General features: G+C 40.8%; 1 protein-coding gene across 1 annotated transcript in view; it reads right to left on the bottom strand.

The window, feature by feature from the left end:
- LOC134574631 (alpha-2-macroglobulin-like) overlaps window positions 1-20,486 on the bottom strand; it is a 43,099-nt gene extending 22,613 nt beyond the window's left edge. Inside the window, exons 1-8 of the mRNA XM_063433765.1 lie at window positions 20,201-20,486; window positions 17,755-17,830; window positions 17,230-17,308; window positions 8,346-8,435; window positions 7,033-7,195; window positions 5,259-5,449; window positions 3,776-3,988; window positions 3,564-3,688 (exon numbers count right to left, since the gene is read on the bottom strand). Coding sequence (XP_063289835.1) covers window positions 3,564-3,688; window positions 3,776-3,988; window positions 5,259-5,449; window positions 7,033-7,195; window positions 8,346-8,435; window positions 17,230-17,308; window positions 17,755-17,830; window positions 20,201-20,486 — 1,223 coding nt within the window. The remainder of the gene's footprint in view (window positions 1-3,563; window positions 3,689-3,775; window positions 3,989-5,258; window positions 5,450-7,032; window positions 7,196-8,345; window positions 8,436-17,229; window positions 17,309-17,754; window positions 17,831-20,200) is intronic.
- Between the last annotated feature and the right edge of the window lie 1,124 nt (window positions 20,487-21,610).

Here is a 21,610-nt window from a genome sequence, read left to right as displayed (position 1 = left end):
ACAATAAGCTGTAGTTGTTCTGGTGACTACAGTGTCCCTTTAATTATCGTCTACTATGTTTACATTTTGTTAAGCTGATCACGTGATCATGGCTGGCACCAATCAGAAAGAGGTTCAGGCTATTTAAGGAGTAATTTATTTTGTGGATTTAAAAAAAAAGTGAGTCAGCAATTGATGACCCACTCAACCATTCACCCTTACATTTTTTGAAAAATAACCCTTTTCAATTAAATAACTCATGTTGCTCTTAGGGAACTGTTCTTTTTTAAATACAAAGAGGACGGTCATTGACACTAAGTCTGGATGTGTGGAAAAGCATTTTTCTTCTCAGAGTGGAGGTTGTGAGTGGGTGGTCACATGACTACTGACTTTTTCCTTAATTCAACTTAAAATGACTCTTGCTCCCCATTTTTCATTGTAAGTTAGCAAAAGGAAAAATTATTATAATTAATTATTAAAAAAAAGTTCTCTCGAGCAAACATGGCCGGTCGCACGCTTTAGGAGCTCCAGCCAAGTCCGGCACAAGAAAGCCACGATCGGGCGACCCACAAGTACCAACGGCAAACGGTGACCAAAAACGAGCACAGCACGACGAGAGCAACTGAACGATACCGGCCCGGCACCGGTGCGCCACAGACAAAGCCGATCCAGCCATGCGGCCTACACCTAAGCGGAGTCTGGGGCCCGGGGGAGATGGCCGACCTCCTGGCTCTGAACGAGCACCCAAGCGTAGACACACTGCAGCCCTGCTACCCCCCCCTCTGGACCGGCGGGGGATATCCCGGTCCTCGCAGGGGTCGACTAGCCCCATGAAGCAAACTACCCGAGCGGCACAAGCCCTGCCCGCAAGGGACCACCAGGTCCAAGCTAAAATGGCGGAGCAGAAGCAACGCAGAACAAGGTGCAAGATGCACAAACCTCCCAAACACACTATAGTGTTTTTTGAACAGCTCTGCAAGTACCTTTGGACGAGGTGTAAAGCCAAGAGTCAGCCCTTCCGTCAAGCGGTGAAAGTGGCGGCGAAGTGGATCCGCCCGGCGGTTCGGCGCTGCCTGGGGGGATATCCCACACGTGACCCCAATACAGCATCCCGACAGCTACGAAGACTGCAGACGGCAACACAGGGAGCAGACGGCAACACAGGTACCCGCTGGCGACCACACACAAGAGAGTCCTCCACGGAAGCGGCACCTAATAAGGCTTCATCCAGCCTCCCTCCCAGCACCCAGCACAGCAAGATCCAGCTCCCAGCCGACACAGCCACAAAGCAAGGACCGGAGCGGCAGCAGACACTTCGGACTGGACATGGAGCTGGCCCCTATTGCAGAGAGACTATGCCCAGGGGATCTGATGAGGGCCATCACGCCAGCAATGCCCTCCACGTTTCAGGCGTTGGATGAACATTCAGGACTTACCCGCAGTAACCGTGAGTTCCATACTGCGCAGTGGATGGAACCACGAGATGCTATGCCTCACACATATCATAGCAGTTAAACCCCTACTGTTTGAATGTTCCCACTGGCTCACTTTTAATTAAGCCTTAAATTTTAATTTTTAATTTGGCCTCTATGTTACCCTGCTATAAAGGCTGCTGTAATGACAGAAGGTGATCAGGGGCATCCACATTGTGTCCTCTAACAAGGTCTTATCACATAGGCAACCAACCCTATGAAAGCCACGCTTTTTCAGTTTTCCGGCATAGCCATCTTGGGATGTGGCACGACACAAGCACGCTCGCATTACAGCCAGCCTTATCTACCAACAGATAGCTTGCAACCATCTTGACCTGACCAGCATGCATACACTCATTTTGTTATATTTAATCTCTATTCCCCACCAGTTACTTAGCCTGACTAAATCGTATATAATGTTGTAATAAGCTCACCTACTTACTAGTTTCTGACCTACTTAGGCACATTTGTATAAGCAGATAATGAGTTAACACTTCAGAGTCATCTTGCCTATTTACTTCACAAGGCAAACGACAGGAAAATGTGCAAGTAGTCTAACATGTTATATCCAACTCTAAAAATGTGCGAATTGCCTAGCATATCACATTCTACTTTTAAAAGGTGCAAATTACCTAACTTGTTACATCCTATATTTCTATATTGTATTCTTTTTAACGACAAAAAAATGCATGTCATATATAGCCTTAACTGCTACATGCCTGAAGCAGACATTATTTGCCACTCCTGAGAGAAAAACTCTAATTTACAACGTGTTATGCACCTACCTAATAACCCTGTTTAAAAAACTAATGCATGTCATATACAGCCTTACCTGCTATGCGCCTTAAGCAGACATTGCTTGCCATTCCTGAGAGAAAACCTCTAATGTACAATGTGTTATGAACCTAGTTATTAATCCTGTTAAAAAACTAATGCATGTCATATATAGCTTTTCCTGCTATCCGTAGTAAGCTGACCTCATTGGCTGCTCCCGAGAGAAAAACTCTAATACAAAATATTAACAAAAAGTGCAGCACCATCAAATGCCACACAATTGTTAAGTACTGTTATATTGCTTGTCTGTCGATGCTGTTGGGGCATGGACGGAATGTTTGTAAACCATATGCACACAAAAATAAAGAATTAAAAAAAAAAAAAAAGTTCTCTCACTTCCTATTTTTGTAATCCAGAAATATAATAACCTAATTTTGACAACTCAGAACTGGCATTGCAAAATGTCTGATATTGCATAGCCATTAGTCCAAGCAATATCGTAGCCCTTTATTCATGTCAGCACAGTCATGGTCACTTTTTCCCTGCTGTTTTGGCTGTCTGAATGGCCTTCTCAATTTCTTTTCTGTACCAACATTTGGCAGAGCTGAACAGTCGCATGAGCCGAATTCTGCCAACCCAAAATGTTGTTCGCTCTGCACAGGTAAATATTTCAGTTATTGTACATAGGAATGGAAAATAGTTAAAAGGTTTGGTTACTAGTTATTTAGTGTTGCCTATACAAGTAAGGAAGACTGCTTGTATATAGTGTAAATATTGTATATACATGTGTGTTGTAGCATTTTAGAATTCTGTGTGCAATTTCCATATAAGTGTTTAGTATAGTGGACAAATTATTTCTGTGTTATATATATTTTGGTTGGGTGAGATATTAATAAGGAATATACATATTAACACGCCCTCTTCATGGTGGTTTAGGTTGGTTTTACATGTAAACCTTTTTTCAATCAGGCACTGTATGTGAAACCATAACCAGCACCTTCATTCACCACTAGGTGAAGCTACAAAGTGGTCAGACTAACAAGGCCTTAGACCTCCACAACAAGGCCTTAGACCTCCACAAAGCTTCTAACAAATAGACTGATCATTGCAAAACAAGACCTTGAAAATATTCTAGTTTTCTGTTTAGGACCCTGAAAGTGGACCATGATCCAGTATTTCTTTGTGTCTCCATGCTTTAAAGCATGACACAATGAACTATTTTATACATTTCTATAAACCTTGATTACACTAAGGAGAAATTTAATTCCATGAGAAAGTATATATATTTATAGCCTTTAGACTCAAACATAGATGTAATGCAATCATTTTTGTCCTTACCTGGCTTCTACAACAATCTCAAAATTTGTTAATGCCTGATAAGTGCAGACGGAGGGTCGTGTGCTTATACTGAAGGCAAAATAGGAGTCATCCTTAAAAATAGGGACATGATATTCCAGATATGTCTGCAGAGACAGAGAACAAGGGCACTTATTTCTAGAAACAATACTTTGTATTGACTAAACAACCTAGCTGCTAGTTCCTTCACCTACCTGCACATGAACACAGGAACCACCTGTGGCCGTCACTGTGTACTCTCCAGGGATATCTGGCAGGGATACTTTCTGCTGGAGTCTGCGAGCCTTGTCCACAGTAAATTGTTTCTGAAAACCTGAGAGTGAGCGAACAGTCACTGACACATCTCCCGTCCCAACAACTGTATGTGCTGCATATTCCGATATCGCATGAAGAGCAATAACCGTGTCCTGTGAATGGGATAACAGTTAAAACTGAAATTAAAGACACAAAATGTAGATTTGTATTCTGTACAGTTTATTTGTATGGAAGTACCTGTGTCTTTATATTATCTGGCAGAATCAATTATGTTAAACAAACATTAAGTAAAAGATAAGATAAACATAACACTACTTGTCAATAACCTTTTTGCTACTTGTGTGTATTTTTCATTATTTTGTTACCTTTCTTTTTTCTCTATTTCTGTAAGGGAATTTGTTTTTCTTTATTGTCCTAGTGTACTGATGTATTGTTTTATTATTAATGTTTGCTTGCATGCATCTCTCTGCTAATGTTTATATCCTTTCTTTATAAGTATGCTTTTTTCTTGCTAAAGTGTTTCAATCGATTAATTGTCCTTTATTGCTGTTTTTTTGGTTTTATGCATGTTAATCTTTGTTTATAAGTATTATTTTTCTATTATCATTCACATGTGCTGGAGTGTTTCAAGAGAATTAGTTATAAGAGGGTTTTGAGGCTTCCTTGTATGATCTTTGGGTTTTGTGACTTTATATAAACAAAAATATAATAATAACATTTTATAATAAAAATGAATACAGTGCTAGTATTTTGTGCACTGTAGTGGGTAATATGTATCAAAATAATATGTATCAAGCCCCCATTGTGTAAGAAAAACTATAAACAACTTTAACTTAATGAAGCAGTTGTAGTGTACAGATGATGGTTCTGTTTTGCTGCTCAATGGTCTGCCAAATAATTTTTGTTTCTGTTTATGCAGCCCTAACCACACCTCTGGCTGTGACTCACACAGCCTGCATTGAGGAAAAAAAAATGGTTTCAATCAGATTCAACATTCTTTAAACTTTTTTTTATCTCCTGCTCTGTAAATTTAACTTTAATCACATACAGGAGGATCATGCAAGGTCTAGCAAGCTATTTTCAGAGCGAGATAGGAAATTGTGAAATAAATGAAGTATAAACATTAGATCACCCTTTACAGGAAGTGTTTAGGAAGGTTGTGCAAGTCACATGCAGGGAGGTTTGATTAAGACTGCATAAACAAAGTGATAATTAAGCAGAGAGACTGCAGGGGCATGAACTTTACACCAAAACTGTTTTATTAAGCTAAAGTTGTTTCGTGACTATAGTGTCCCTTTAAGGAAAGGGAGTATATTTTTAAAAGAAAATATTGGGTAAAATTACTCAACATATGTTCTACAGTCTGCAGTTGTTAGTCTTTTGCTTTGAGAACATTAAAAAGTATATTTAGATATTTTTTACCTGACTTGAAGAGTAGCCTCCATTTGCATGTTCTTTGGATACGATCCAATTAATGATTCTTGTAGCATCGTCATTATCCTTCGCTGTATCCTTAAAGGTTGTTTGATGTTTGATGTAAGCCAGGGCTACATAAGAAGATATCTCAATGTTTCCACTGTAACCATGTTCAACAGTCCAATGCTTGAATAGGTCTATATTGGATAAACCAGTAGAATTACCCAGCATGCAACGCACCATTGACAAACAGAGACATAATAAAAATGAAAGACAGCACATCTTTTTTCACCACTAAGCTTTCTTTTAGTACGAGAAGATATGAAGGTAAAAAGTATGTAATAAAAATAAGAAATAGCTGGAGAGCATTTCTAACTCACCTGAATTGCATCAATAAAATGAAGTTGTAATATGTTAAAATAAGAGAAAATATTTCATCAGTTAATAGGGTGAGCTTTTACAATTTTATGTTGATGTTATGACTGAGGTAATAAAAACCCAGGAAATCCAACATCACATTTGTTTTGCTTTATTGTCCATTAAAAATTTATTTTGGGCTCTCTAAATTAAAACATCCATAGAGCAAAGTTATCGATAATGAGGATAAATATTATTATGATTATTATTATTATTATTATTATTATTATTATTATTATTTTGTTATATAGTACACATGATACAAAAGGGCCCTGCCTAAAGTGCTAGCAAGATAGCTTGGGAGCTTACAATCTAAAGATAACTCAAAAGGAAAGTGTTTGAAGGAATTGATAGAAATTGGGGATATATGCAAACACAGTGTAGCTTGTGAGGTAATTAAATAGTTAAGATTAGAGAGAGATTAATGGGGGACCAAAGGCGAATAGGTAGTGACAGTAAAAAAAAATAAAACTTGCACGGCTTAGATGGAAGGAAATTAAAGAATTTTTTTAGAAGCAAGCAACATGTTTTTCTGTAACGAGATAGGGCGGAGCAGTAGGTGGGGTGGAGAAGGATATGTAATTGTTTAGCATTTGTTGGTAGAGTGAAAACATACTGGCAAACAAATGATTTATCCCTGAAATTAATAATGAATATACAAATGTATGAAATAGGTAACAGATATATACCAATGGTTGTGCAAATATTGTGTAATTAGTGACAAATGCACAAAACACTATGGATTTGATTGATGTGTATATTAATTGCCTGCAGAACCTGATGCAAACTTTGGCTTGGAGCAGAGGAAAGTCAGGGTGCAGGTAATCTATATTATATGGTTTATATATGTATCCTGCATCCTACATTTAAATAAACACAATTTACATACACTGTATACCTACTGCACTTACTGAACTCTCCTCTACTATAATGTAACCTGTAAAGTGCTGAGTACACCTGTTAGTGCTATATAAATATAATATACATACACTGTATACCTACTGCACTTACTGAACTCTCCTCTACTATAATGTAACCTGTAAAGTGCTGAGTACACCTGTTAGCGCTATGTAAATAAAATATACATACACTGTATACCTACTGCACTTACTGAACTCTCCTCTACTATAATGTAACCTGTAAAGTGCTGAGTACACCTGTTAGCTCTATATAAATAAAATATACATACACTGTATACCTACTGCACTTACTGTACCTCCCTCTACTGTAATGTGCTGAGTACACCTGTTAGCGCTATACTAATATATACAGTCTATGAGAAATGTAGATACTGTAATTCCATGTGAACACTGCATCACATAAAATAAGAGAATATATTCATATAGTTATGCAGTTACTCTACCGGTTTGTATGGCTTTCTTCTCCAGGTCTTCCAGTAAATGTTGCCTTAGGTCTTCGTCTTTAGATAGAGTAAACACATAGGCCAGAAGGGATTCTGTATAAGTATTAGTCACGTTGTGGGCTTTTTTCTTCAAACAGGTCAAAGCATTGTCCACAAGGCCGTCCTTGAAAAAGCAACATGTAAATAATGCCAAACTTCACAAAGAGATAACATATAATATCCAGCCAGAAATAAAGAATTAAACTATTGCAATGCACAACAATAATTTAATGGATCTATGCCATCAGGCACCTGTACATAGCTTAAAAGGGAACTGCAACTTTTCAGGTTTTTTTTTTAACATTACAGTTACGTGTCCTTTGATTTACCAAATGTGCACTTGTAAGATGTGTGAAAAAAAAATTAATGTAAAAAATCCACACTTCTTTATAGTGCGCCCATTTGTCAGTACTGTTCTTTGCACTGGTCAGTCAGAATAAAGAAAACTGCAGAGAAGATAATTTATTTTTTATCTAGTGTAATCTACAAGATAATAGAATGTACTTGTTATCTATTTTAAGGAAAACATCACTTCGTTGGAAATTACACTTGATTAAAATATGGAAAATCTATTTCTAACCTTTGTTCGTGTGACACAGCATTTGCTTTTAAATACATGTTAAAGATTTAGCAGTTGACATCACAATTCAGTTTAGTTCTGGTACAACCAGGGCATCTGGTAGAACCAGGGGGTGCTCAGTTCCACAATAGAACTAAATACAGTGTGCGAAGTTCTACATTCAATATTATTTTTCTGAATTCACAAACACTCATTTGTTAAATGAAGGGGATAAGTAAACACATTGTCAAAATCAAAGGCAGTGTCAGCTCCCCATTACGTCATGCAATAGGAAACGTTTTAGTCAATGCATTTAAGAGTGCTATCTACGTCATTTGCTTAACTTTTTTTTTAATGCTTGGGATAAATTACATTACATATTTATGACTGTAATACCTATATATAGCTGTCAGGTGGCTGCAACCCTATTCTCCAGGCATGGTGTGGTGGACATTCTAAGATTGGAATGGAGCATACTTCATTTTGAGGGATGCACATGAAGATATTCTAAAGAACTAACTAATGACATAATGCTGTTTTTAAACAGGCAGGTGGCTTCAGCGAGAAATAAACAGTTTGTCTAGTAGATTTTCTTTATTTTCTGGTTTCCATAAGTGGTGGCACCAGACAAATAGTTGGAAAACAATTATATTTCATTTGAGATTTATTCCCCTGTGTTATCTCTTTATTTTGTTCACTGTGATTGCTAACTCACTTCAAATACCAGCTCAGATTCCATCAGAGCAATTGTGACATAAGCTGTAAGCATAACATCTTCATTCTTGTCTTTGTGATCTTCAGGATCCTAAAAAGAATCATGGAAAAGCAAGAGAAAAAAAATAGTAAATATTTAAAAGCATTTACGTATTAGTGCAATTTTCCCAAACTACACCTTAAAGGGACACTATAGTCACCAGAACAACCACAGCTTATTGAATTTGTTCTGGTGAGTAGAATCATTACCTTCAGGCTTTTTGCTGTAAACACTGTCTTTTCAGAGAAAATGCAGTGTTTACATTACAGCCTAGTGAGAACTTCACTGGCCACTCCTCAGATGGCTGTTAGAGATCCTTCCTGGGTCACGGCTGCCTAAAATGCATCCAAACATTCAGTATCTCCTCCCTCTGCATGCAGACACTGAACTTTCCTCATAGAGATTCATTGATTCAATTAATCTCTATGAGGAGATGCTGATTGGCCAGGGCTGTGTTTGAATTGTGCTGGCTCTCTGCCCCCGATCTGCCTCTTTGTCAGTCTCAGCCAATCCTATGGGGAAGTACTGTGATTGGATCAGGCCACAACTTCTGCTGATGTCAGCAGGCAGTGGGTAGGTCTAAAGGAAACAGGGACAAACAAGCAGCTGCAGGCTTGAATACAAGTAAGATTTATACTATATTTATGGAGGCATGAGGGGGACAGGGGGGCTTGATGGTGGTTTTAACCTTATAGGGTCAGGAATACATGTTTGTTTCTGACCCTATAGTGCTCCTTTAAGGGGTTACTCCAACCTTTGTTTTATCCACTCATTATTATTGCTCCTAATATCATTATTTGCCATTGTCAATTAGGCGACCCCCTCATTTTTTTCTGAAAAACATGTAAAAATTTTGTAAAACTTACCTTGAATTCAGCATCAGGCCAAGATATCCCTGATCTATTCCACACTTTTTTCTTCATCATGCCGCATCATCCCATTTTATTCCTCTGTCCAAGCAAATGTGTCTCATGGAGAAGCATTGTTGGACCCTTTTGCGCATACACAGCAAGTGATGTAAATGCCCCAATCACCTTCTTCTGATAGATATGCATTGAATCACTGGCTATTAGAAGCAGTGAACACTACACTGTGCATGTGCGTTCACAAGCAGTGTGCATTCACAAGCTGTGAAATGAGCCGAGTGTCAGCTCACCTTGCTTTCCAACCTCCAGATTCCATACACACCCCCAAGGCAGCAACTAGCAGGTAGCATTGATACCTCTCATCCACAAGTGGGTAGACAAAGGGAGGGGACAACAAAGAAACATGGACAATTCAAACATCAGATTGGGAAGTGAGGAGGGCTAAGAGGACTTGCATATTAAAGAAAGGGAGGGAGGTAGGGCAAGTGAAGAAGGTAATTGTGTCCATCACCAGTGTGCATTGCGTTCTGGCATCAGATGTAATTTTTGCACAGAACTCACATTAGGCATTCTGGAAAATAATTTTGGGTTGACTATGTCATGTGTACTGGGCCTGCATATAGATCCTGACACAAAAGCTAAAATGCTGCACATGGGGAATGTTTGCTCTATGACCACTTCTAAAAGCAGAGGTAGTCACGGAGGTTGGAGTAACCCTATAAATATTAATAACCATATACACACAAGGTCCTTCTTGTGTCTCTATTTCTTTTTCCCCCCAAAACAGGATGCAGCTGATGTCAAATATATAGTAGATTAGAGTGAAAAATTGTGAAAAAAGTTCTGAATTTTTGCTATCCGTCCGATGGTCTTGCTTCTTATGGTACTTGAATATTTGTAGGTAAATGTAGAAATCCCACTTAAATAACATGTATCCATAAGGGGATTGTAGCACTGCATTCTATAATATCTGGAGCTAGTTACTGCATACTGCAGTACTGGTAATGTTCTTTCTGTGTTCCGGTGGTATTCACAAGGAAGAGGTTACAGCACAAGCTCAGTAGGTAAAGGCTTTACTACTTGATAAAGCCTACCGTATAGGTGAAATGCGTTATGGGTTATTTTATTCTTTTTTTATGTTTTTTTTTTTTTAATGCAATAAAAATATATGGTCAAAATCCAATTTGGGAATATGCCATTTTATTATTTTTTTTGTTTGTTTGTTTCTAGCATCCTGTGGAATATCCTGCTGAAGACTCCTGAGCATATTATTCTTGGTGGAGATTATACTACCTACGCTGGAAACACTGAGTGGTTTAGCAACTATCAGAAATTTGAGTACGTTTTTTTTATCTAATTTTGTTTACTCACTATATCAGAGAGCACTGTTGCATTTTTTTCTTCTGTTTTTTCTATGTATGCTCATACTGCTATATATGATAGGTGGGTATTAAACCACCCTATAAATATTTTAAACTATTATTTTACCAACTATTTGTCACGACTAGTAATGTGGTCCAGCACGCAGAAACTATGTAAACATATACATAAGTAAGAAACGGAAAATAATAGGAAAGAGCGTAAACCGGTCCTTAGAATGGCCGGACTAATACGCTAGAGACAGAGAATGGTCAAAGGGAAAGCCGAGGTCAAGGAAGCCAGAAAATACTCAATACCGATTAAACAAGCCAAGTCAGGGAAACCAGAGATCAGAATAACCAGGGAAACGCCAAGGATCAGGATACCAGGAAATCAGAAACACGAGAATAGCACTTTCAGGAAACCAGGAAACTGAAACCACGACATGGCAAAGTAATGGGGAAAGCTAGGGGTTTAAATACCCCTCTCTAGGCTATGATTGGTCAGAGGGCGACCTCTGACCCCAAACGTGCGTGTGCGTTGACGTCGTGACGTCACGCACACGTTGGTATAATTCTCGGGGGCGGGGCTAGCAATAGACGCGACCACGCGGTCGGCGCCATCTTGGATCTGGGCGCGATGCCCGGAAGAACTACGTGCGCGGTTCCCAGCTCGCCGACGAGCAGGTAAGCTCGTGTAGTCGGAGCGGTCGTGCCGGTCGGGCACGACCGTGAGGCTCGGCGGGCCGGTGACCGCAACAGTACCCCCCACTCGAAGACCGCGCACCGGGCGGGAAGGACCCGGCTTAAGAGGAAAGCGGTTGTGAAACGACCGGATAAGACGGGGCGCATGGACCCGGTCAGCAGGAACCCAACAACGTTCCTCGGGACCATAACCCTTCCAGTCAACGAGATAGGACAAGACACCTCTGGATAATTTGGAGTCCATGATAGAATGGACTTCGTATTCTTCTTGATCACCCACTACCAAGGGCGGAGGAGGAGTGGATACCCTGGTGTAGCGATTGCAAGTAAGGGGCTTGAGCAGAGACACATGGAAAGTATTCGCTATTCTCATATGAGCCGGTAGTGCCAAAGAATAGGTCACTGGATTAATACGTTGGGTAACTCGAAAGGGACCAATGTACCGAGGGGCAAATTTCATGGATGGGACCTTAAGCTTGATATGTCTCGTGGAGAGCCACACCCTGTCACCTGGAAGATAGACAGGATTAGCGCCCCGTTTCTTGTCAGCTTGGACCTTTGCTCGGAAAGAGGCTTTTTGCAGAGCTGAATGGACGGAATCCCAGGTATCATGAATCGATTCTAAACGGGTGTCCAAAGCGGGGATTTCTGTGTCTGAGAATGCAGAAGGTAAAACAGCGGGGTGATAACCCTGATTAACAAAGAATGGACTGTGATTAGAAGATTCATGAGCGGCGTTGTTTCTGGCGAACTCAGCCATGGGTAAGAGCTCATACCAGTTAGATTGATTGGCATTTATAAAGCAACGTAAATAGGCTTCTAAAGACTGATTCGCCCTCTCTGCTGCTCCATTTGTTTGAGGGTGATATGCTGATGAAAAGGAGAGTTCGACGCCCAATTGTTTGCAAAAGGAACGCCAAAACCTAGAAACAAACTGGGTACCTCTGTCAGATACTATGTTTTTGGGTACACCGTGCAACCGAAAGATCTCTCTCAAGAATATTTGAACAAGATCTTGAGCAGATGGTAATTTCTTAAGTGGGACGAAATGTGCCATCTTCGTGAATCTATCAATAACCATAAGGACTGTATTAAACCCGTTTGAACTGGGTAGATCCACAATGAAATCCATGGCCAAGTGGGTCCATGGAGCACTAGGTATGGGCAGTGGTTGTAACAGTCCAGGAGGTGACCTAGGAGGAACTTTAGAAACTGCACATATTTGACATGCCCCAACATAATCTTTGATATCGTTTCTAAGAGCAGGCCACCAAAATCTCCTGGAGACGGCTGAGAGAGTTTTATGGACTCCAGGATGGCCCGCTGTGAGGTTGTCATGGAACAAATCTAGTACCTTCTTTCGAAACTGAGGTGACACATACAGTTTGTCCGGAGGTTTTCCCACAGGTGCCTGAGTTTGATCTGCTATTATGGCACAGAAGAGTGGAGAAGACACTTCGGAAACAGTAGTGGCAATGAGGCATTCAGGAGGTACAATAGGATATATCTCCTGTTCTGGTACTTCATCTGTCTCAAACTGCCGAGAAAGTGCATCTGCCTTGGTGTTTTTAGTACCAGGCCGGTACGTAATTACGAAATTGAATCGGGAGAGGAACAATGACCACCTAGCCTGACGAGAGGACAGTCTCTTAGCGTCCCCAATATAAGCCAAATTCTTATGATCAGTAAAGATCAAAAGTGGCTCTTTGGAACCTTCTAAGAGATGCCTCCATTCCTTAAGGGCAAGTACAATGGCCAAAAGTTCCCTATTCCCTATGTCGTAATTCCTCTCTGCAGGTGTGAGTTTGCGAGAGTAAAATCCACAGGGATGTAAAGGCGTATCAGGACTTTCTCTTTGAGACAGAATGGCTCCAACTCCTGTTTCTGATGCATCCACCTCTAGGATAAATGGTTTGGATGGATCAGGATGGGTCAGGACAGGTGCTGAGGAAAATAAAAATTTTAATTGTTCAAATGCCTCTCTTGCTTCTTTGGGCCAAGATATACAATTTGTTCCTTTTTTTGTTAAATTGGTTATAGGGGAAATCACGGAGGAAAATCCCCTTATGAATTTGCGGTAGTAATTTGCAAAACCTATAAAGCGTTGAGTAGCTTTAAGGCCCTTGGGTAATGGCCACTGTAAGACTGCCTCCAGTTTACGAGGATCCATCTGGAAACCAGACGGAGATATAACGTATCCAAGGAATTGTATCTCCGTTTGGTCAAACTGGCATTTCTCCAGTTTACAGTAAAGGCCGTTTTGTAACAGGGTTTTCAGTACAATTCTCACATGTTCGTGATGTGTCTCTAGGTCTGGGGAATAGATGAGAATGTCGTCCAAATACACTAGAACGAACATGTGAAGGTACTCTCTTAGGACATCGTTAATAAAATCCTGGAATACCGCTGGAGCGTTACATAATCCAAACGGCATAACCAGGTATTCGTAATGTCCCATTCTGGTGTTAAATGCGGTCTTCCATTCGTGACCGTCCTTAATCCTGACTAGATTGTATGCACTTCGGAGATCGAGCTTGGTAAAGACTCGAGCTCCCTTCAATCTGTCAAATAGCTCTGATATAAGGGGAATAGGGTAGGCGTTTTTGATGGTAATCCTATTCAAACCCCTATAATCAATACAAGGGCGTAGGTCTCCTTCTTTTTTAGAGACAAAGAAGAATCCAGCCCCGGCTGGTGAGGAGGACCTACGGATATGACCCTTTCTGAGAGCCTCCTTAATGTATTCCTCTAAACAAAGATTTTCCTGGGGGGACAAGGCATAGATTCCTCCCTTGGGAGGCATAGTCCCTGGTAATAAATTTATAGTACAGTCATAAGGTCTATGAGGAGGTAACCCTTCTGACTGGACCTTGTTAAATACCTCTTTCAAATCCATATACTGTTGTGGAATTTGTGTGGTCAAGGGAGGTGTAACAGGAACATTAATGGTGCCAATAGGTTGTGGGATTTGTTTAAAGCAGACACCTTTGCATCTCTCACCCCAACTCACAATCTCTCCTTCAATCCAATCCAAACGTGGATTGTGTTTAAGGAGCCAAGGGAAACCGAGTATTATCGGAACTGTAGGTGAAGAGATAATTTGAAAGGTCATTTCTTCAGAATGGAGAACACCCACTGAAACAGTGATTGGCAGAGTTTCGTGTGTGATGAAAGGCTGGGTAAGAGGCCTCCCATCAATGGCCTCGACTGCTATAGGTTTCTCTTTATGTCTTAAGGGCAGGAGATGTTCTGCAGAGAATTCTTTGTCTAGGAAATTCTCCGCTGCCCCAGAGTCAATCATAGCCTCACATTGAACAGTAGTGTTCTCGAAAGATAAGGTTACTCTGATAAGGAAACGGTTCTTAGTCAATTTAGGGGACATATACATCACACCTAAGGTCGGTCCCCGTACGTGCCTTAGGTGTGCAAGTTTTCCGGCCGAACCGGGCACGATGACCTTAGATGCCCCTTCTTGCCACAATACATACATAACCCCTCGTTATGTCTGTGTTGTCTCTCTGCCTCAGTGAGTTTAGCACTACCCAATTGCATGGGTTCAGGTTCTTGAAGAGGCGTCTGGCTACTCACCACTGGGTTAGAGAAACGAGGAGCTATGGACAAATTAGAGCGTCTGTTACGTTGTTTGTTTTTCTCTCTCTCTCTGAGCCGGTTGTCAATGTCTACCATGTAGGCAATAAACTCGTTAAGATTAACCGGAAGGTCTCTAGCTGCAGTCTCATCGTGTATATTCTCAGCTAAACCTTCAGAGAAAGCAGCCACCAGACCGCTATTGGTCCAATCAACCTCAGACGCTAATGTCCTGAACTCTATAGCATAATCGGCTACAGAACGACTGCCTTGCTTGATTCGCATAAGGGCTTTGGCAGCGTTCTTCTCCCTGCCTTTAGGTTCAAATGTAGCTTTAAAGGCCGTAAGAAAAGTATTGTAATCACGGGCTACTGCGTCACCACTTTCCCATAAGGGGTTAGCCCAGGTCAAAGCTTTTCCAGTTAATTGGTTCATCAGATAGCCTATTTTAGATCTATCTGTTGGGAATGAACCTGGAGAGGCCTCAAAGTGGTACTCAATTTGGTTTAAAAAACCTCTGAACTCCTTAGAATCACCTCCATAGCGTGGGGGCGGTGACAAGGTTATGGACGGTGGTTTATGTGGTACGGGAACCACTACAGGTGGCGGAACCACAGGTGGTACCGGAGGGACCTCTAAATAGGCAGTCCTCTGGAGCAAGGTCAGAAATGCCTGGGCAAATTGGTCTAACCTGTGGTCCATATCCTCCACCCTACTCTCACATGCGATCATATGCTTGCATAGTTCTGCAGGATCCATGGCCATGTCGTAATGTCACGACTAGTAATGTGGTCCAGCACGCAGAAACTATGTAAACATATACATAAGTAAGAAACGGAAAATAATAGGAAAGAGCGTAAACCGGTCCTTAGAATGGCCGGACTAATACGCTAGAGACAGAGAATGGTCAAAGGGAAAGCCGAGGTCAAGGAAGCCAGAAAATACTCAATACCGATTAAACAAGCCAAGTCAGGGAAACCAGAGATCAGAATAACCAGGGAAACGCCAAGGATCAGGATACCAGGAAATCAGAAACACGAGAATAGCACTTTCAGGAAACCAGGAAACTGAAACCACGACATGGCAAAGTAATGGGGAAAGCTAGGGGTTTAAATACCCCTCTCTAGGCTATGATTGGTCAGAGGGCGACCTCTGACCCCAAACGTGCGTGTGCGTTGACGTCGTGACGTCACGCACACGTTGGTATAATTCTCGGGGGCGGGGCTAGCAATAGACGCGACCACGCGGTCGGCGCCATCTTGGATCTGGGCGCGATGCCCGGAAGAACTACGTGCGCGGTTCCCGGCTCGCCGACGAGCAGGTAAGCTCGTGTAGTCGGAGCGGTCGTGCCGGTCGGGCACGACCGTGAGGCTCGGCAGGCCGGTGACCGCAACACTATTTGGCATTAGGCACATCCTGTTGCATTTGTTTTTGTGTTTATCTGTAGAGTTATTGTGGGAGTTCTTTTTTTTTGGTGATTGTTTTAGTAATTAGCTTGGCTTTCCTGTATTTGCTTGGTTTAGCGTTTGTATTTATTTTTAATTTTACTGCTATAGTGCATTGTCCTAGTATGGATATAATGACTCTATTTATATTTTGCCGGTAAACTGTATAAATTCATAATGCTTATACCAATATTTAGCTCTACGTTTCGCCTGTATAATATATATATATATATATATATATATATATATATATTTATTTTATTATACTTTTACTTTCACACTGCATATATGGCCAGAGGGAATTCTAACTTTCTTCGTTTCATGTGTATTTCAAAAAGTTGGGTGGGTTTGTAGCTGCAGCAATTTTTGCACATTGCAACAATTGTAAGATACAGAGAGTAGGTAAGAGAAGCAAGGGGTATCTTTTCAATATCACCTAGGGTAGTACAAGTTGTTATTGTGTTTGATGGGTCCTTTTTTCATTTTATTTATCTAATAGACTGTGTGGATGAATTTACCTTCACAGAAATAGTATCAACGACTTGAACAGGTTGGTGCATTAATCACTAAACAGTCTAAGCTATCTGTAAGTGCAAACATCAACTGATTGTGTAATAGTAACGTTCTCTTAAAAATATATATTTTATTAAAGGTTTTTTTTTTTTAATCAGTGTCTCCTTCATTTCAGATTGTGTTCAACTAATATTCGTTTGCTTATGGATAGTCTTATATTTAATTTTAGCTTTTAATTTTGTCACCATAATAAAGTAGCAACTCCAATATTGCATGTGAAAAATGTGATTACCTCTAAATAGATGTTAAAAAAATGAGCAGTCTCTGGGAAACAGCCACTGTTCAACTGTATGTTTTTTAGATGTTTTACAGCATCATGAATGTTCTTGTCATCTATATGTATGATTTTTTGAGCCTGACTGAAGAATTTCACCACAAAGGCTGTGAGCCTGCAAAAAAAATAGAGCAGAATTGATTGCCAAAGACCCCATTTCAAAGAACTTTTGCTCAATATGTTAAATACACCTATGTAAGTTGGTGTCTCCAACCGCTTGTGTTGACAATATTGTGATGATAACATTTTGTGTTCATTAGTATCTCATGTCCTCTGGGAGGTCTCTCCCATTACAGAATCAAACAGATAGAAAACTGCTTTGGGACTAAGCTCTATACTGAATTTAAATTAAATAATTGGCATAGTATATAGAAGTGTGAGAGTATTTGAACAAGGACCAGAGAATTAAAGAATTTAAAAATATAAAGCAATATGGTTTAATGTTAACAGACAAAATAAATATGGACATTAAGTGTGATTTATTATGGTACCTGTTGTAGTTTTCAAGCAAAGTTAATTTAAAGATTTATTGGTTTATAGATAATAAATTCAAATACATACCAAACATTTCCACTATCTCCAGGAAATAAACTGTAAGAGCCATCTCTATCTATGAAATTCAGCTGTTTCTGGTACCCTGAAGAGATAAGAATCTTCATATGATTCCCAGAACATCATGTGCATTTTGCCAGTTTCCGGTTTTATTTTATTTTATTTTTTTAAATTCTTTATTTTTCAAAGTGCAGGGTTAAGTACACATATCACATTTGGTGTAAGACACGCCCTACATTATACACGCTAAACATCAAGATGTACTGCACTCTATTTTTTGTTAGAAAAGGTAGCTCGAGGAACAGGAGCTGCATTGTCTTGGTTGAGTAAAACAGATTCTAAAACATTAGTTTCAAACTGATAATAAATGCCCTACTTGAGTAGATAGGTTTGGTGTATGCATTAGGTTATAGACTAGTGCTTGCAAGGAGTGACCTACCAGTATTGACATGACGTGTCGAGATTAGAAGACCATTGGGTCCTCAGTCCCCGTTACGTTTATGCACTATAAACAGGTAGAGAATGGTCGAGTATGATCGCATAGGGGAGGTCGCTGTTAACAGGTAGGTTGGGGTGTACGAGTAAGCTTGTACATGCAGAGTGTGAGCAAATGCTGTGTGAAGTCGTGTGTACGAGACCTGTCACTAGTCTGAGGTAGTGAGTTCGGTCCAAGAGTGGGAGCTTGTGATAGTCACTGTATGTCGCCGATATGTGGGTATATGTGTGGTTGTAGCTTGGTGGTGGAGTGTGTGCGGTTTCCTTGCGTATTTGGGTGTCCCGTGGTTTTGGGTGGTCAGGTGCCCGGCCCAACCGAGGATTGTGTGGGGCTGTGTGTGTCATAGGAGTCCAGATTGCAGTTGCATGGGGCTATGGCAGTTAGGGGGGGTTGTTTGGTGTTGGGCTTGATGGGGCCTGGCCAGTTGTTGTAGGTGAGCTCAGTGGGTGCCGTCAGGATTAGGTCGGGGTCCCAGCTGATATCGCTGGTTTGCCCCTGTTTTAAGGTGTTTGCGCCCGTTCATTAGGGGAAAGAAGGGGATTTGGTTGGTGCGGGCTCCCCGTCGGGAATAGGTAGACTGTCCTTTCACCATGGTCAGCTGTCTTGCTACAATTATGTCCCCCCCATGTTTCCCTCAAGTGGAATTACGGTTTTATTTTAAATCATATCTAATCGCTGTTCTCTAAGCTTTAACTTGATTGCTTAACCTTTTCGTTTAGCTCTCCTCTTAAGCTTAAACTCCAGTTTAATAAATGTATTCATTAAATATTTTGGAATGTTAATCTACAAAACTGAAGCAATTCTGTTTAATTTACAAAGAATGACATTGAAAGACACTATAGTCACCAGAACCACTACAGCTCAATGTAGCGGTTCTGGAGCATACAGACTGTCTCTGGAGGCTAAGCATTATTAATTATATCTCCTCAGTGAAATGGAAGTGTTTACATTGCTGCCTAACTCCACCTCTACTAACTGACACTCGGACATCCACTAGGCTAGATTTCCTGGGCGAGGTGCAGAAATCTTTGCAGGACCTTATTGTATGTAGAAGCATTGGATTGTCTGAGCTCATCCAGATTGATAAGCTCAGCCAAAGTGGCATCAGGAAGGAGAGCGGTGATGGAGTAAAGGTAAGTTAATCTCTTTACTTTACGTCATTTCAGGGAGGCAATAATCTAACTAGGGTTCAGGATCCCGCGGGCGGCTACGAGGGGAGGCTGCAGTCCGCTCGCGGCACTCACCCTCCAGCCGTCCGCGGTCCCCTTCCTGGCCTGCGCTCGGCGGGCGGCGTCCTCCTAGCCACGGATGCCGCCGGCGTCTTCCTCTACGTCCCCCAGCGGCAGCATGCATGATGCTGCACGCTGGGAGACCGCCCATTTTAATAAACGCTGGGGTCAGCCACCTGACCCGGCTTTAAAGGCACAGTGCCTCAATCACAGTGGGAGGTCTAGATATCTCCCACGTGTGATTGTTAATTCTGATTGGAAATTATCCAATCAGAATTAACCTAATGATTTAAATACTTACCTTTCCTGTTCCTCCCTGCCCTGTTGTGGTCTTTGCTTGCTAGTATTGATACTGAACTTGTGTTTCTGGTTACGTACTCTCTGGCTTGTTTATCTGACTTTGTGACTTTCTCCTACCCTTTGACCTCGGCTTGTCTCTCGTTATTCTGTCTTCTGGTTCCCCTTACTCGGCTTGTCTCCTGACTATTCTTTGTGTGCTTAGCCCTGCCACTCTAAGGTCCGGTATTGCACCTTTTCTGTGTGTGTGTTAGCGTCTTTGGTTCCCGGAATCGTGACACTAGGTACTTGGATACTATAGTACTAGGTTAACATTTGTATTCCTAACACTATGGCGTATATTTAAGCTAGGACACTAAAGCAGTTCTGTTAATTTAGTTTGCAAAGAATGACTATGAAACACATAAAAAGTGAAACAGACAAACTCACTCACCAATCGTCAGCTCTTTCAGAACATTTTCTTCCACTTCTTTTGTTAGTTGCTTGGTATGCTTTAGATACTGGTATACATAAAGAGTCGAAGCAAACTTTGCAATGTTCTGCTCCCCGCATCCAGTGGGAAGATTAACGAGGATTCCAAGATTAACAATGGCATTATTGAGGATGTCACCTGCCAAACATTCATTGTTATTAGACATCACACTGGCAAATGAATATACAAAATATATTTTTGAGCTACTAAGAGCTCTGCTGTTTAGCGCGTGGACAGTACAATCCATGTCTCAGGATATATAGATATTCCTTGTTATGGACATCCAGTTCACAGTGGTCAAATATGTAAGAGAAACAGAGAAAAAAAGGAACCAATGGCATAGTATTTTGTAAATATAAAATGTAGAGAAGGTAGGTATCCTTCTCACAATTTTCAGAGCAATGACTTGCTTTGGTAGTATACGCTTATGGTGATACAATCCCCACCTGGGATATGAAGGAAGCAGATGTAGTAGAACAGCAGCAGGATAAAATAAAATAATGTAGATAAAAGTAAATTGTAGCAATTAACTTTATTTTAAATATGAAATATAGAATAAAAACAAAATGTAATAAAGTGGCAAAGTGATCTAGTCCTCACTTATTAGATTTAGTTTTTATTCTATATTTAATATTTAAAATAAAGGTAATTGCTACAATTTACTTTTATGTTTGCAATAGGGTTAATCCAGCCTCTAGTGGCTGTCTCACTGACAGCCGCTAGAGGTGCTTCCGCAATTCTCACTGTGAAAATGACAGTTAGAAGACGCTGACGAAAATGCTTTCCTATGGACTGTTTGAATGCGCGTGCGTCTCATGCGCATTTAAAGCTGAAGCACATTCAAAGCTATGCCCGGCGCTGGAGAAAGGTAAGTGTTTAACCCCTTCAGCCCCTTTTAGCCCGGCGGAAAGGGAGGCCATGAGAGTGGGGGGACCTAAAGACCCTATAGTGCCAGGAAAACATGTTTGTTTTCCTGGCACTATAGTGGTCCTTTTAAATGCAGGGCATTGCAGTGTGCTATGTCTTGCAGTAAAGAAAACCTGTAGTGTGTTCAGAGCTGTTCTTCCTCCCTTGGACAATAAAAAGCAGCCTGGTGAAATATCAACTGGTCTTCACTGGCTAAGTATTTAGTTTTAAACAGAAAAATGCATAAAAGCAAGAACCATTGGCATAAATAGGCACCAAAAGAACCCATGTGCAAGCTCACTAGAGGGAAAACTTAAATGTATTGTTATTTCAAACTCAGCTATTTGATTTGAATCCAAAGTATCCTTACCGAACACAGACATGTGAGCGTGTGCCGAACCAGCCACACGATTGTCAGGAACGTTCAATGATATGACTTGTCTTGAGCTTCCACCTATTAGTACC

The sequence above is a fragment of the Pelobates fuscus genome, chromosome 10 (assembly GCF_036172605.1).
Source record: "Pelobates fuscus isolate aPelFus1 chromosome 10, aPelFus1.pri, whole genome shotgun sequence".
Classification (NCBI taxonomy): Eukaryota; Metazoa; Chordata; class Amphibia; order Anura; family Pelobatidae; genus Pelobates; species Pelobates fuscus.
This window is presented reverse-complemented; position numbering and strand designations above follow the sequence as displayed.